Here is a 15790-nt window from a genome sequence, read left to right as displayed (position 1 = left end):
GATTGATTTTTCCGTAGCCAGTCTCTCCTGACTTTGTTACTCAAGACATATTAAACTGTGCTGCTGTGATAAACAACCCTGAATTCTTAGGTGCATAATCAACAAAAGTTCATTTCTGTCCATTATAGTCACTCAGGGGCTCAGCTTGATAGAGGCCCTGTCTTTCACAGTCCCAGGGGCAGAGGGAAAGAGAAGTTGGAGTTGAACACCACCGAATGACTTTGTCTCAACAAAGTCAAAGTCTCAATCACTGTGTGATAGGCAGAGAGAGAAACATACACTTTTGATTTATAAAGTAGTAAGTTTAACATTTTTCCTTAAAGTAAGTTTCTTCAAACTCATGGCAGGGTGGGGATCTGTTATTCAATGATTTGATGGAGAACTTATAAATTCAAGAGATAGTAAAGATAGATAGGTAGGTAGGTAGGTAGGTAGATAGGTAGATAGATAGATAGATAGATAGACAGACCTAAGAGTTTAAATGGATTTATGAATGCTCAATTAATAAAGCAATCTTCCTATTCCTTTAATGATCTAGCCTTTATAAATTTGTCACTGTTTAAAGAAGGTAATTATGTTGTCTCCAAAATGTCCATTAATGATATATTTAGAGGTAAAATATTGGGCTGGATCCCAGGGCTCTTGGTGCAACCAACTATGCAATGTTCTCAGACTTAGGGCCGCTCTGCTATAGTATCTGAATAGGCAGTTAAATAAGGGTAAGCAGTACAGGACATGTATTTATTCCAACACATTCAGGCCTTACCCTCTCTTGACCTCCCCTTATATTAGTATCCTCACCTTCACCTCATTCAGTTAACACTGGTTTTATAAATTTCCTCCAACAGCCAAGCTTCTTTCTACCCCTAGGTGTGTGCACTTGCCCCCCTCTCAGTTTAGAATACTCTTCTCGGCGTGACTGACTTCATCATTCAGTACTCAGCTCAATTGTCTCCTCTGCCCAGAGGCCTTCCTTGACCACCCCATTTAATGTTGTCCCTCCCCCAACTTTCCTGTCCCTTGTTACCACTGTATTCTATCTTACTTTCTTCAGATCACTTATCACTATCTGAAGTTGGCATTTATTTACTTCATTATTGTCTTTCCCCACAACAATAGGAAGGAAAGCTCCGTGAAGGCAGGGACATTCTCTTTTTTTCTCTGTTGTATTTCTAACTCCAAGAACAGTGCCTGCCACGTAGTAGGTACAAAGCAAATATCTTTTAAATGAACGATCAAATCCTGGGAGTTGATCGTTAAAGGGAGCAAAATGTTAAAAGGGAGCAAACCTCAAAATAAGAAATAACTCTTTTTTTCTTAAAGAAATCTTTAATATAGTGGCATTTTAGGCATTAGGCAGCTGTTGGGAAAGGAGTTTTGGAGATGACCGGCCTTCTTGGCGCTCCTTAAACTATCCTAAGTGTTCAGTGAACTGCTCTGTAACCAGCAAGGCGCTGCTTCCTATCATGAGACCCAAGACTAAGGAACATTTAAACACAGCTTCATTACTAATAACTATAATCAAGGCAGATGTTTTTGACTAAAAATAATTTATTGATGAGCTAAATATTCTTCCCTAACTCTGGACATCAACTTTGTGACATAGACATACACACACATACCCTCCAAGACATTTAGGTACTATACTAATACATTATAGTATGTTAATAGAATACATTTATATACAGTACCTGCAGTAATGTTAAAAATACTAAATTTTAAATTCCTGTCATCTCCAGCAATCAAAGAATTAGCATGAGAAACTCAGTTTTTATATACTCTTCAGAGAGAGATGTTTTCTTGAATGTTTAACTTAATTAGGGTTTCTTGATGTTAGAGCTGATCATTGGAATTTCAGTTATAAGTTAAGACCACATTCTTATGCAGCTATATTTGCATTTTACATGCTGATATTTTTGCCAGTACATTAATTAAAAGGGACTGTGTCATACCATTTTTGTATCCCTATATTTGTGGGGATATATATTCAATAAACATTTGAATACATGGTTACTACTTTACTGGCCGAAAACTGTAGATGGTCATTTGAGTAAATGAAATATAGCTTATTAAACTGTAATGTAGGATCATAATAATTTCAAATTCCACATTATAGGAAAGAAATAATATTTAATATAGAGAAAATGTTTAGTGAGGTGAACTTTAGATGGGAGCAGGGTTTGTTACCCTCCCTTCCCCCCTCCCATAAGGAATATGCCAGAATTCAAGAAATGGCACTTGAAATCCAGACCTTCACTCAATGACTGGGAACTGGTGCAATCGAATCTGAGTGATCATAGTGAATAGGTATTCAGTGAGCTCTTGGCACCTGCCTCCAGAAACACAGGAATGGGAAGGAAAGGGAATTAAGGCTTTCAAGGTGGCATAATGTTTGGGAACTTGGCCAGTCTCACTGGGTTTTTTCCTACTCTATCATTATTCCTATAATAATGAGAATAACTCTATCATTATTCCTTCTAACTTTTAAGCCCTCCAAGCCCTCTCTAGCACCACTTACTAGCCTAAGATGTTATAAATAGTCCCACTCAAGTGTCTTTTCTGCCCCTGCGCTGCAGTTCTCATACTCCATTGTATGAGCTGCTGGGCCCCCTATACTTCATTCATAAAATTCTGAGTCACTCTAGTCTCTAATTCCTTGGGTAGGTTCTCTCCTAACCACCTTCCCAGCTCTCAATAAGATGAAATATTTTTTCATGACTGTATATTTTATTTACAGTTTTACTCTTATGCTCATACTCTCACAAACTCAGAATTTGTCCTGTGTTTGCTGTTTATCTTAACACCGAAGTATCAAATAGTACAATTTACTGTCTTTTTTAAACATTTCATACTGAGTCTTTTCCCTCTTAAATACTTGGAGGAAACAAACATAGGTTAATAAAGGTAACGTGTTGGGAATTCCCTGGTGGTCCAGTGGTTAGGACTCCATGCTTCCGCTGCCGGGGGCCTGGGTTTGATCCCTGGTCCTAACCTTTCAGTAGGTTTTACTCTAGGATAGAGGGGAAAAAATATTTTAAAAATTTTTAAATGTTTAAAAAATTATTGCCTTCTGACCATATTGTCTAGAAAACTGATAATGATGTTTCTTTCAAATGAATGCAAGAGGAAAATCTTTTCTTCATTTTTGGAATATAAACATATCAATATATGAAACTGTAAAGTGAAATAAATTATTTTTAATTCAAAACTAATGAAAACATCAATCCCTGTTAGAAAGTTTAACAACTATTAGAAAACTCTTATTAATAAAATGAGAAAACTTAAAGAGCCACTCTTAGCAATAGATGCTGTGATTTTTGCCATTTTTTGTAAAATTTCCCCACTCATCAAATTTCTCTGTGAAAGCTATAGTAAAGCAAATTCGAGAAGAATGCTTTGGAAACCTCTTTCGTATGTTATATGGCTGCCTCAAAGTGTATTGCACTTGCAGGACAGCATATTCTCTTAAACGAGCCCACTGATTTTTCGCAAATATTTTTTTCCTGTGGCCATGCAAACCAGTGCCTTCTTTGAAGGCAGAAAGGAAATCATGTCTGATTTTGGATAGTTACGTTAAGGTTGGCCCTGAATAGTAAAACCCATTCAACACCATGGTACTTGAAAATTTTTGAGTCCTAAAAATATGTCCCACTGATGATATAATTGAATTATACTCCAGATATTTCATCTAAAATACCTTTTCTGTCTTTTCCTTTTCACTCTTGTCCTCACTTTTAACGATCCATCGGCCTACAGTGTCTTTACATCCAAAATGCAAAGCAGACAAATGGGCATCTCAGGGAAGAACATGACTAAAAGCACCAGCATCAGCGGAGACATGTGCTCGCTGGAGAAGAATGATGGCAGCCAGTCTGACACTGCAGTGGGCGCCTTGGGCAGCAGCAGCAAAAAGCGGCGCTCTAGCATTGGGGCCAAAATGGTAGCTATTGTTGGTCTCTCCCGGAAAAGCCGCAGTGCTTCTCAGCTCAGCCAAACGGGTAGGCATTTTTATGTTACTTTTTTGACTTCCTAATTGAGTTGTAATTAATTAAAACACATCTTCTTTTCTCTTACTTATTCTGTCTCAGTGATGTGTAGATGATGACATGTTCCAGAAGGAAAGGGGCATTTTAAACTAGTTAACTTTTCCGAAAATATAACAATGGCTTTGCTTTTCAGTGGTCAATGAACCTGCTTCTCAGTGAACCTTGGATACTGTCCTTGAAATGCACTTAACGTCTTCTCTCCTCAGAGAGGAGTTAAGCTGTTGTCCTCCTGATTGTCAGCTGCTGGTCCTTTGTAAATGTACTCTGATCTGTGAGATATTTGCTTTTCTTTAGGTTCCTCAAGTTGGAACCAGCCAAGTTAATTTCCATTCCCAGCAAGTTACCGTGATGAAGATGACACCACATATTTTGTGTGAATAATATACTTCATTTATTGCTGACAACCTAACTTCTTTTTCAGTTTGTAAGCAGCATTTACCAGTTGTATCAATTTTCTCACTGCAGTTTTTATTTCCCTGTTAACACTTCAAGCAGCAATATTCTCCAGCAGCAGGGATGGAGGAAATTTTCTGCTGACAGGGAACATACTCAAAGCTTTGCTACTTTAAAATTCAGTCTCTAATCACATCTGCAAAAAAAAATTAGATACCACACTCCTACTCAGAAAAGCCACTGTTAGTAATTAAGAAATTTGTGAGTCAAAGCAATGCCTTTTTTTCAAATGGGTGTTGATAATTAAGCATTAAGTCCCTGGTATCTTGGAAATAATAGCATATCTTCTACTTAACACACAAACAAAAGCATATAATATGGTGTTTCTTTTACAGCAAATAAATTATAGGCAAATGGATTAAATCTCATTTATGTCTGAATACTAGGGTTCTGGTACAGAGAAGCCAGGGCATAAATCTACAGCACAAAAGAATTTAAGGATATGTTAATTCCTGGACCCGGCTAACCTTGGTTTTACAAACTGTAACAGTGATTCTGGAATTTGAGCCTTATATAATAGTATTATTTTGAAATAGTTATTTGATGGCATTCATTATATCCTGGTTGTAACTTACTATATTTAATGTGATTATGTTAGAGTAATTTTTCACTTGGTGTTTTAAAATGTTACTTTGCATTTTAATATAGAATTAGAAATTTAATTTATGGACATAGAGATCATATTTAAAGGATTTTTAAAATTGCTAACATTTATACATAATTAACTGTGTTGTGCTAAAATGATAGATGTTGGCCTTTTGAAATTGAGAGGTTTTTTTCTCTCGCAGTTAGAACTTTATTTATTGCATTTTTCTCTTTAAAACTTACAAACATTTGTAAACCCAAAACTGCTCTAAAAAAATCAAGTCTATTAATCTAAAAAATGAAGAACCTAAAATAAACACTGATAAGGCTACAACTTAGAGAATATGTGGTGTTAAATGAAATAAATAATTCTATTCATTCAGGGGTTTGAGCACTTACTATGTGCCAGGCACATGGAGAACACAGATGAATAAGAAATCATTTATAATCTGAGTTGCTTATACTCTAGTAGAAGATAGATACTTAAACAGATTGCTTCAAGATCCTATGTCAGTGGTAAAACTAGAATTACACAGAAAGTGTGCTGAGTGCTCAGAGGAGGATTGTTTGAACCAACCTAGAATTCCAGGAGTGAATATCTGGAGGAGATGTTGCCTGATCCAAGGCCTGAAAAAAGAGTGATTGCTAACCAGGTAAAGGACAATTAGAAAGGTGTTCCAGATAGAAACCATAATGACAAAGGAATGGAAGTATGACATATACAGGAATGATAGGAAATAGGTGTGATTTTAACAAAAAATTTTGGACTGAATGTGGCTAGAGGCAAGGTCGATAGGTCATGGAGGGTCTTATAGATCATATTAATTTGTAGGTGATAGGAAGTTTTAAAGGGTTTTCAGTAGAGAATTGATATGGTTAGATTTGCATAATATATATTTTGTAGGCCATTCAGGCTGCCATTTACTTATCTAACAAATATTTTTTGAGCATCTACCATATGCTGTATTCTAAAGAAAACATGGACAAGACAAGAGATCCTTCTCTTGGAGCTTATATCTAGTGGAGCTGCAATAAAGAAGTAAAGATAAGTCAGCATCTGGTAAAGAGGATTTTAGGATGAATTAGCAGAGTAGTACAATATTTCAGATAAGAGATAAGATCCTGAACTAAGTCAGTTGTCAGTTATAATAAAGATAGAGAGGGGTTGATAAATTCAGGGGATTGTTAACAAGCAAAATTAGTAGTCAGTCACCCAATTTATTGATGGGTAGGATGTGGGGAGGTGAAGGAGAGAAGATTCTAAGGTAATCCCCATATTTCTGGCTTGCATCCCTGGATGGATGGTTGTGGTGCTATTAATGGATATTGGAAGTATAAAAGAAGGAGTAGGTTGGGAGAAGGAGAGGTGGCAATTTAGGACACTTTGAATCTGAGATATCTATGGAATATCCAAGTAGAAATGTCTAGAACATATTTAAATAAACTCTTCTAAAGCTCGTGTCAGAACCAGAGACATAAATCTGGGAGTTATAACATTTAGAGGTTGCTTGAAACCATGAACATGAGTGAGACTGCCCAAGAAGAACACTACAGATAAAAGAGCAGTAGGTGAAGACAGTACTCTGTGGAAGATTAACCTTTTAGAATTGGGCAGAGGAACAGGAGCCAATGAAGACCAAGAAGAAATTATCACGAAGAAAGGACAAACACTATGAGAGAGTAGTGTCACAGAAGCTAAGAGTATAGAACGTTTGAAGAAATGGTCAATATTTCTCAATGATCAATTTCATGTCTTCATAGTTTTGGCATTAATATCCCATATATCTTTCTTTGACAATATTTTTATTTAAAGATAGAGATCTGTTGATCATACACTGATTTGATTTTTATTGTCAAAAACACTATGATGTTAGCAGATTTAAGAAATGTAGTTTAGTTCCTTGTTATACCATATAGCCCCTTCTTATGTATATAGCATAGCAGAAAATAACGTGTTCCTTTTTGTTGTTGTCTACATTTATATTCGGTAACATTATAATGGTTAAATTTTTTATCATTCTTAAAATGTGTAATTGCATTCCTACATACACACCGTATAGCTTTGACCTATATTGACAATAGAATTCAGAATATCTCTCACTTTAAAGCTGGAGATTAACTGTAGAATAGCCAACAGAGATTGTTTTGTAATTACTGGACTCCAAACTTTCAGTGGGTTTCTAAATTCTGTATTTCTGTGTATATGTCTCAAGTAAGGTTTTTATGTTTTCTTTTCTTAAAAATGCAGTGACAAGCTCTAACAGTGTTTAAAACTGAAATCTTCAAATTTAATACCTAAACTCTTTGATCATATGATAACATTATCTAAAACAATGAATGGATTTATGATGTTAGATCTTACAATAGATCCTTTGTTTTGATTTTTCTGGCCTTTGCATGGAGATCTGCATGTAATTAATTTATAGTTATCTTTTAATTAATGATATACCATAATATCTTCAACTTCTTAAAATGATACTCATCATTGTAAAAGTAAATATCATTTTACCAGTATGGATTTCAAGACCAGATAAAGACTGCTTACTTAACTTCTGAAGAGTAGAAAACTCAGAAAAATGGTATCTTTCTAAAGAATGTCAAAATTATTCTGGATTATGATTATGTATGATTATGTAGGATCACTAATCATACATACACAATAATTGGTGAAGGGGAAACCATTTATAAAGATATGTTGGTTAATACACATAGTAGCTAAGTCATATCTCTCTTCTCAGGCTATTTTGTATCCTTCTTTGACTGTTAAGTGGAAACTCACCACTTTTAAAGCTTAAATATATCTTGCTAAACATCACAACATTGTAGAAAGCACATAGGGTGAATAGGGAGACTTTGATGCTATTGCTTGCTCTGGGTTATATAAGATATCAAATATGGCCTCTTAAAAAAACCTGCCCAACATATCTGAGTCATAGAATATTCATCTGACAGTTGGATTTAACACCTACTGTCCTAAGAGTTTTTATAAAGATAATACTTTAAATGTATAAGAAAATGCTTTCAGAACTTAAAAATCACTTTATAGATGTAAGCTATCAGTAGCAAATTCCGCTTCATGGGGAATCAAGAATTCTATTTTAGACATGTCGATTTTGAGATGCCCATGAGACGTCTAAGTACAGTCATTATATGGTTAGTTGGCTATGCATCCATAGTAGGTCAAGGCTAAGCATGTAATTTGGGAGTAATCAGCAGGTAATATTTAAAGCCATGGCACTAGATAATATTACTCTGTGTAACTTGAATCAAGAAGAAAACTAAAGACAGAGCCCTGGTATACGCCAACATTTAGATATCAGGAAGAGAATCTATTAAAGGAAACTTAAGAGAGAGCACCTATTAAAGAAAATGAAAAAGAAGAATATGGTATCTTGGAAACCAAAGGAAGAAAATATTTTAAGAAAGATCATTATCTCTGTCAAGTGCTTCTGGTAGTTCAAATAAGATGAAGATTGGGCGTTGACCATTGGATTTCGCAAGATGGAGGAATTTGGTAAACCTTGACAAACCTTGCAATGGTGGACAAAGCCTGATTGGAGCAGGTTAACAAAAATGGGAGGTGAAGTAGAGTCCATGAGAATAATTTCAAGAATAAAAATTAGAACACCTAATACTTATTGAGCACTTTCATGTGCTAGGCACTGTTTTAAGCACTTTACATGTAAGTCATTTAAATCATACAATGTTATGAAACAAGAATTAATTACTATTACCCTCATTTTATAGATGAGGGAATCAAAGTAGGCAGAAGGGGAGTAACTTCCCCAAGTTTACTTAACTAGTTAAGGGTCGAAGTTGGGATTTAAATCCATGCAGTATAGATCTGGAGACTTCATTCTTAATTATTCTGTTATAGTCTAGACCAGCACTGTCCAATAGAACTTTTAGCAGTGTCGGCATTGTTCTATATCTGCATTATCCAATACAATATGGTAGCCAGCATGTGGCTACCATACAACCAACATGTGGCTATTGAGCACTTGAAATGTGGCTTGTGTGACTAACTGAATTTTTAATTTTTTTACATTTTTAATTTATATAATTTTAAGTAGGCACATATGATTAGTGACTACTGTGTGCAAATAAAAGCAATTTCTAGGATTTTTGATAAAACGGGAAACAAAAAAATAGGACTATAGCTTGGAAGAAATAGATCAAAGAAGGGTTCTGGTTTTTTAATGAGAGGGGATACTTGTGGGAACAACTGAGTAGGTGAGAGAGCTTCGGATCCAGAGCTTAAGTAGAGATCAGCTGTTATAACCTGTGGCCACTCAGTAATCTCTGCTCTTTTCATCTTGTAGTAATTTCTAAGCTCACCCAGTACTCTATATTTCCTCTAATTATAACACTTAGTAACTGTAATCATTTATGTATTTGTCTATCTCTTGGCTAGACTGTTTTTTCTTATTTTGTACATCCTTCTCAGTGTCTGGTATAGTATCAAATATAGTGATCTCTGATGAAAGGCCCATGTACTCCTTTGGCGTTCATGATGAAGTTCTCTGGAGGATGGAATGAAAATGGTAGAACTTATTTTTCCTTTTAATCTAAAAGACAAAAAAGAAATTAAGCACTACCATATTTAATATATGGCTTCACCCTAGTTTGCACAGTTGGTCAGGATGTCAGTCAGGTGTTGCATGCCTTTCTGGAGGTGTTAGTTTCCTTAACCACAAGAAAATGGGCAAGAGACTTACAAAGATTCCTGCAATGAAACTGGATTAAGTGTGATACTAATATTGCAACTACACAGAAAAGGTAGTTCTGAAACTTCTACTCCTAGTCAGGCTTTTCGTTAGCCACTGATGAAATAAACACAGTGACACTCTAAGATCTGACAGGAAGTCACTAACAAATCCTAAGTTCTCAGGAAAATTAATAAAATGCAGATTTATATATACTGTTATTAACAATGAACTTTACCCTACATTTATACTTTATATGATCTATGGTGTTTTGTTGTGAAGTTCCTTTTTCAACTATGACATTATTAAAACTAAGTATGAGAAAACTGAATTTGGAAGCAGACCTTTGAGTTGCTCTATTTAGTAGCTAACATAATGCCAGCTGCAATAAAATATAAACCTTGAAAACTTAATACAAAAGAAGTTCATTCATTGAGCAAATATCAGTCCAATGCAGTTATTCCCAGTGGGCCGGTGGCCTATTGTCATTCAGAGTTTGAGACTCTTTTCATCTCGTGGCTCTACCGTCTTCTAGAGCCTTGGGGTCCTCTGTATTCAGCCAGCACATGGGAAGTTTTTATGGGCAAGATTTGGAAATAATGAAGTCACTTCTGCTTTTATTTCATTGGCTACAGCTCAGTCACAAGGCTGATGCTAGAAAATGGGAGGTTGGGAAATGTAGTCTAGGGAGTGCTCAGGAAAAAGAGGAAGCAGTTTTGGAAGCAAACCAATATTTTTTAAAACTATAATGTATATTACTTCAAATATTTTTCTTGAGAGCATAAAGTCTTATTTTACCATTTGCAAATATTTATTGCATTTTAATCTTTTAAAATATTTGTATGTATTTTATGTTTTCTAAAAGTAAATACATAATTTATAATTTTCTTTTTACTGAAATGGAGATGGTCTCTCATTGTAGTTCAGATTTGTATTTCCCTAATGATCAGTGATATTGAGCATCTTTTCATGAGCTTATTGGCTGTTTGTGTATCTTCTTTGTAGAAATGTATATTTGAGTCCTTTGCCCATTTTCTTTTTTTTTTAATTGAGGTATAACTGACATACAACATTATATTAGTTTCAGGTACACAACATGATGATTCAGTGTTTGTATATGTTGTGAGATGATCACTACAATAAGTCTAGTTAACACCTATCACCTTATATAGTTACAGAATTTTTTTTCTTGGGATGAGAACTTTTAAGATCTACTCTCTTAACAATTTTCAAATATGCAATACAGTATTATTATTACAGCATTATTATTAGTTGCCATGCTGTACATTACATCCCCATGACTTGTTTATTTTGCAACTGGAAGTTTGTACCTTTTGACTCCCTTCACCCATTTTACCAATACCCCCGCCTGGCCTCTGGCAACCACCAATCTGTTCCCTGTATCTATGAGCTTAGTGCTTTTTGTTTTTTTTTTAAGATTCCATATATATATCAAACAGAATGATATTTGTCTTTCTCTGTCTGACTTATTTTACTTGTATAAGCCTGAAGGTCCATCCATGTTCTCACAGATGGCAAGATTTCATTCTTTTCTATGGTTGAATAGTGTGTGTGTGTGTGTGTGTGTGTGTGTGTGTGTGTGTGTATCACATTTTCTTTATCCATTCATCCATCAGTTGATACTTAGGTTGTTTCCCTATCTTGGCTATTATAAATAATGCTGCAGTGAACATGGAGTGCAAATATCTTTTCAAGTTAGGGTTTTCATTTTCTTCAGATAAACACCCAGAGGTAGAATTGCTGGATTATATGGTAGCTCTACTTTTTAATTTTTTGAGCAACCTCCATACTGTTTTCTTTAGGTGCTGCACCAATTTACATTCCCACCAGCAGTGTACAAAGGTTTCCTTTCCTCCACATCCTCACCAACACTTGTTATTTCTTGTTTTTTTGATAATAGCCATTCTACCAGGTGTGAGGTGATATTCTCATTGTGGGTTTGATTTGCATTTCCCTGATAATTAGTGATGTTGAGCATGTTTTTTTTTGAGCATGTTTTAATGTACCTGTTGGCTATCTGTATGTCCTTTAGAAAAAATGTCTATTCGGATCCTTTACCCATTTTTAAATTGAATTGTTTGGGTTTTTTACTACTAGTTCTCTGAGTTCTTTATGTATTTTGGATATTAACCCCTTATCAGATATATTATTTGCAAATATTTTCTCCCATTCAGTAGGTTGCTTTTTCATTTTGTTGACGGTTCCTCTGCTGTGCAGAAGCTTTTTAGTTTTATGTAGTCCCACGTGTTTATTTTTGCTTTTATTGCCTTTGCTTTTGGTGTCAAATTCAAAAAATCATTGCCAATATGGATGTCAAGGGGCTTACTATGTTTTCTTCTAAGAGTTTTATGGTTTCAGGTCTTACCTTCAAGTCTTTAATCCACTGTGAGTTAATTTTTGTGTATGGTGTAAGATAGTGGTCAGTTTCATTCTTTTGCATGTGGCTGTCCAGTTTTCCCAACACTATTTATTGAAGAGACTGTCCTTTCCCTATTGTATGTTCTTGGCTCCTTTGTTGTAAATTAATTGACAGAAATGCATGGGTTTGTTCCTTGGCTCTCTGTCCCATTGATCTATGTGTCTGTCTTTATACCAATATTATACTATTTTGATTACTATTGCTTTGTAATATAATTTGAAGTCAGAGAGTGTGATGCCTCCAACTTTGTTCTTCTTTCTCAAGTTTGCTTTGGCTATTTGAAGGGCCTTTTGTGGTTCCATACAAATTTTAGGATTGTTTATTCTATTTCTGTGAAAAATGCCATTGGAATTTTGATAGAGATTGCATTGAATCTGTAGATTGCTTTGGGTAGTATGGACATCTTAACAATATTAATTCTTCCAATCAATGAGCACAGAATATCTTTCCATCTATTTGTGTCTTCCTCAGTTTCTTTCACCAATGTCTAATAGTTTTCAATGCACAGGCCTTTAACCTCTTTTGTTAAATTTATTCCTAGGTAATTTATTCTTTTTGATGCAATTGTAAATGGGATTGCTTTCTTAAGTTTTCCTTCCTGATAGTTCATTATTAGTGTATAGAAAACCAATTTCTAACTGGACTGTTTATTTTGTTGTTGTTGTTGAGTTGAAAAATATTTTTTATGGCAGAAAAATATAAGCCTGTTTTTTAGATTCTTAAGGGTCATCTGTGTATTAATAACATTTTATATATAACTTATTTGAATTTGTCTGAATCCCATTGGACTTCAAATCCTTGATGGAAAGAACTGTATCTCATTCATTGTTATATCTATGGTACCTAAGATGATAGTTGATATCTACTAAATACTCAATATTTTTTTGAATGAATGAATGAATGAATGAACAATTCAGTGCATCTTTGTTATAGACAAGAAAACTTAAAACTATATTCCTCCAGATGTTAAACTGCTACACTGAAGTTTTAAAAGCTATAAATGATCATATAAATATATGTCAAATATTTCTTATTTCTCATCTCATATTCTATTGTTTTGTTATTATTATTTATGGAAAGAATAACAGAGCTCTTGAAAGATATTGTTAAGCAAGTATCCACTTACATCTACAAATGCAAATTATCTTTCATTATCCCTTCTCAAGCATAAATATTACACTCTTAATCAAATTATTAAAAATTTGCTAATGAATTCTTATGGTATTTTAATAATTTCCCTAAAGCACAGACATTACCATGCATTTATTCATCTCATTAAGTAAACATTTTTATCACTCTTTGCAAGGAAGGCATCTTAGTGGGTGCTATGGAAGACAAAACTTAACAAAATGGAGTCCCCACTCTCTCATAGCTGTTATACTCAATCTTAAAATCTACTAGAAGAAATGAGTTGTAGGCTTGAGTAAATATAAAGCAAGTTGGAACATGATGAGGACAAGCAAGAGGTACAAAGAATATTCTATAAGGAAGTGTAACAGAATGGAGAAAAGAGATTTCAGAGTTTTAGGTACTAGATCCCATCTCTGCTACATGGGCATGTTACTTAACCTCTCTAAACCTCCACTCTCAGCTGTATAAATAATGGAATCTATCTTCCTACCTCATGAGGTTGTTATGCGCACTTATGAAAGCGTGTAAAACATTGTCCAACAAGTTCTCAATAAATGGTGGCTGTGACCCTTAATACTATTAACATTAGTTTAGCTGTTATTGTTAATATTATTATTATTATATTATCATTAGTGTAGCAGTGGAAATGATTACTTTCAATACTGATGCGAAGGTAACAGTTGATCTGAGCCTTAAATTTTAAATGTTGTTTAAACTTGTGAAGATGCTGGGAATAAGCATGGATGTTTCAGACATGGGCAATATTAGACCCAGAGACATGGAAATGCAGTTTTTGTATGAGCAGAGCAAAGAGTAGTTGACGCTTAGTGGGAGATGACACGAGCAATATAGGTTGGGGCAAGATTACAAAAAACTTAATGTCAGGCCAAATAGTTCAAACCATAGAGTTGGCAGTAGGGAGTTATTGCAGGATTTGGAGCAGGGTCATGACAATCAGAGCTGGAAAGATTTTGTCAATAAAGACTTGAGATCAAAAATAAGAGACAGTTTTATTAGTTTAGAGCAGAGATGATGCAGGCCTAATCAATGGTGTATTAGTTTTCTATTGCTGCCATAAGAAATTACCAAAAACAAACTTAGTTACCTAAAACAGTGGAAATCTACCACTCTGTCCGAAGTCTAGGTGATCTTGGCTGGTTTCTCTTCTCTGTGTCTTACAAGACCAAAATCAAGGTGTCATCAGTATTGGGCTTTTATTTGAAGGCTCAAGAGAAGACTCTTTCTCTAAGTTCATTCAGGTTGTTGGCAGAATTCTGTTCCTTTCCTTCGTAGGACTAAGGTTTCCATTTTCTTTGACACATGACCCCCTTCATCTTCAAGCCGACAATGTCACATTGAATCTTTCTTGTGCTTCTAATCTCTCTGAGTACCCATTCTGCTGCATCTCTCCAGCCAGAGGAAGCTCTCTGCTTTTAAGGGCTCATGTAATTAGATTGGGCCCACTCAGATGTTCCAGGATATCTCTCTGTTTTAAGCTCCTTAACCTTAATTACATCTGCAAAGTGCCTTTTGCAATATAATGTAACATATTTATAGATTCCAGAGAATAGTGCATGGACATCTTAAGGGACGATTCTGCCTATCACAAATGATGATAGTGGATAGAGATGGAAAAGTGGGGAGATTCAAGAAATATTGTAGATATATTTTTTTATTTATTATTTACATCCTGTATGCTTCCTGGGAGTCAATGCAAAATGGAAATAAAAGTTAACTTTCACAATTTACAGTATCTGACCAAAGAACACATACCAGTTATTAAGATATAAGCTTTTTTTCTAATATAAAATTTAGAAAATAACTTGTCAGTCATTAAAAAGACAATTAGCAATAGCATGAGTTTGTTCATTTTAATTTTCACAACCTGAGATATATAATTTATTATCCTCATTTCACATATTAGAAAATGGAGACTTAGAATTTGCCTGGTGGACAGATATACTCAAAGCTGGTATTCTTTTTTTTTTTTTTAATTTATTTATTTATTTATTTATTTTTGGCTGTGTTGGGTCTTTGTTGCTGGGCGTGGGCTTTCTCTAGTTGCAGTGGGCGGGGGCTACTCTTCGTTGCGGTGCGAGGGCTTCTCACTGTGGTGGCTTCTCTTGTTGTGGAGCACAGGCTCTAGGCACGTGGGCTTCAGTAGTTGTGGCACTTGGGCTCAGTAGTTGTGGCTCACGGGCTCTAGAGCACTGTCTCAGTAGTTGTGGTGTATGGGCTCAGTAGCTGTGGTGCATGGGCTTAGTTGCTCCGCAGCATGTGGGATCTTCCCGGACCAGGGCTCGAACCCGTGTCCCCTGTGTTGGCAGGCGGATTCTTAACCACTGCGCCACAAGGGAAGCCCAAAGCTGGTATTCTTTATGTGACCCCACTGCTGCTAACAGAGTGTTTTTTGTTTTTTTTTTTTTCTT

At 35.1% G+C, this 15790-nt stretch overlaps 1 protein-coding gene across 15 annotated transcripts in view; it reads left to right on the top strand.

Annotated features, from left to right (window-relative positions):
• The window catches only part of RIMS2 (regulating synaptic membrane exocytosis 2), a 605377-nt gene that overhangs the window by 505575 nt on the left and 84012 nt on the right, over positions 1-15790 (top strand). For 8 of the 15 annotated variants that reach the window (XM_057531989.1, XM_057531987.1, XM_057532000.1 and 5 more), the window contains one exon: positions 3757-3998. The exons of the other annotated variants lie outside the window; for them this stretch is intronic. In XM_057531989.1, the coding sequence (XP_057387972.1) occupies positions 3757-3998 (242 nt within the window). The remainder of the gene's footprint in view (positions 1-3756; positions 3999-15790) is intronic. 15 annotated transcript variants of the gene reach the window in all.

Source organism: Balaenoptera acutorostrata, chromosome 17 (genome assembly GCF_949987535.1).
Source record: "Balaenoptera acutorostrata chromosome 17, mBalAcu1.1, whole genome shotgun sequence".
Taxonomy (NCBI): Eukaryota; Metazoa; Chordata; class Mammalia; order Artiodactyla; family Balaenopteridae; genus Balaenoptera; species Balaenoptera acutorostrata.
Note: the sequence above shows the minus strand (reverse complement) of the source record. Positions and strands in the feature narration are given on the sequence as shown.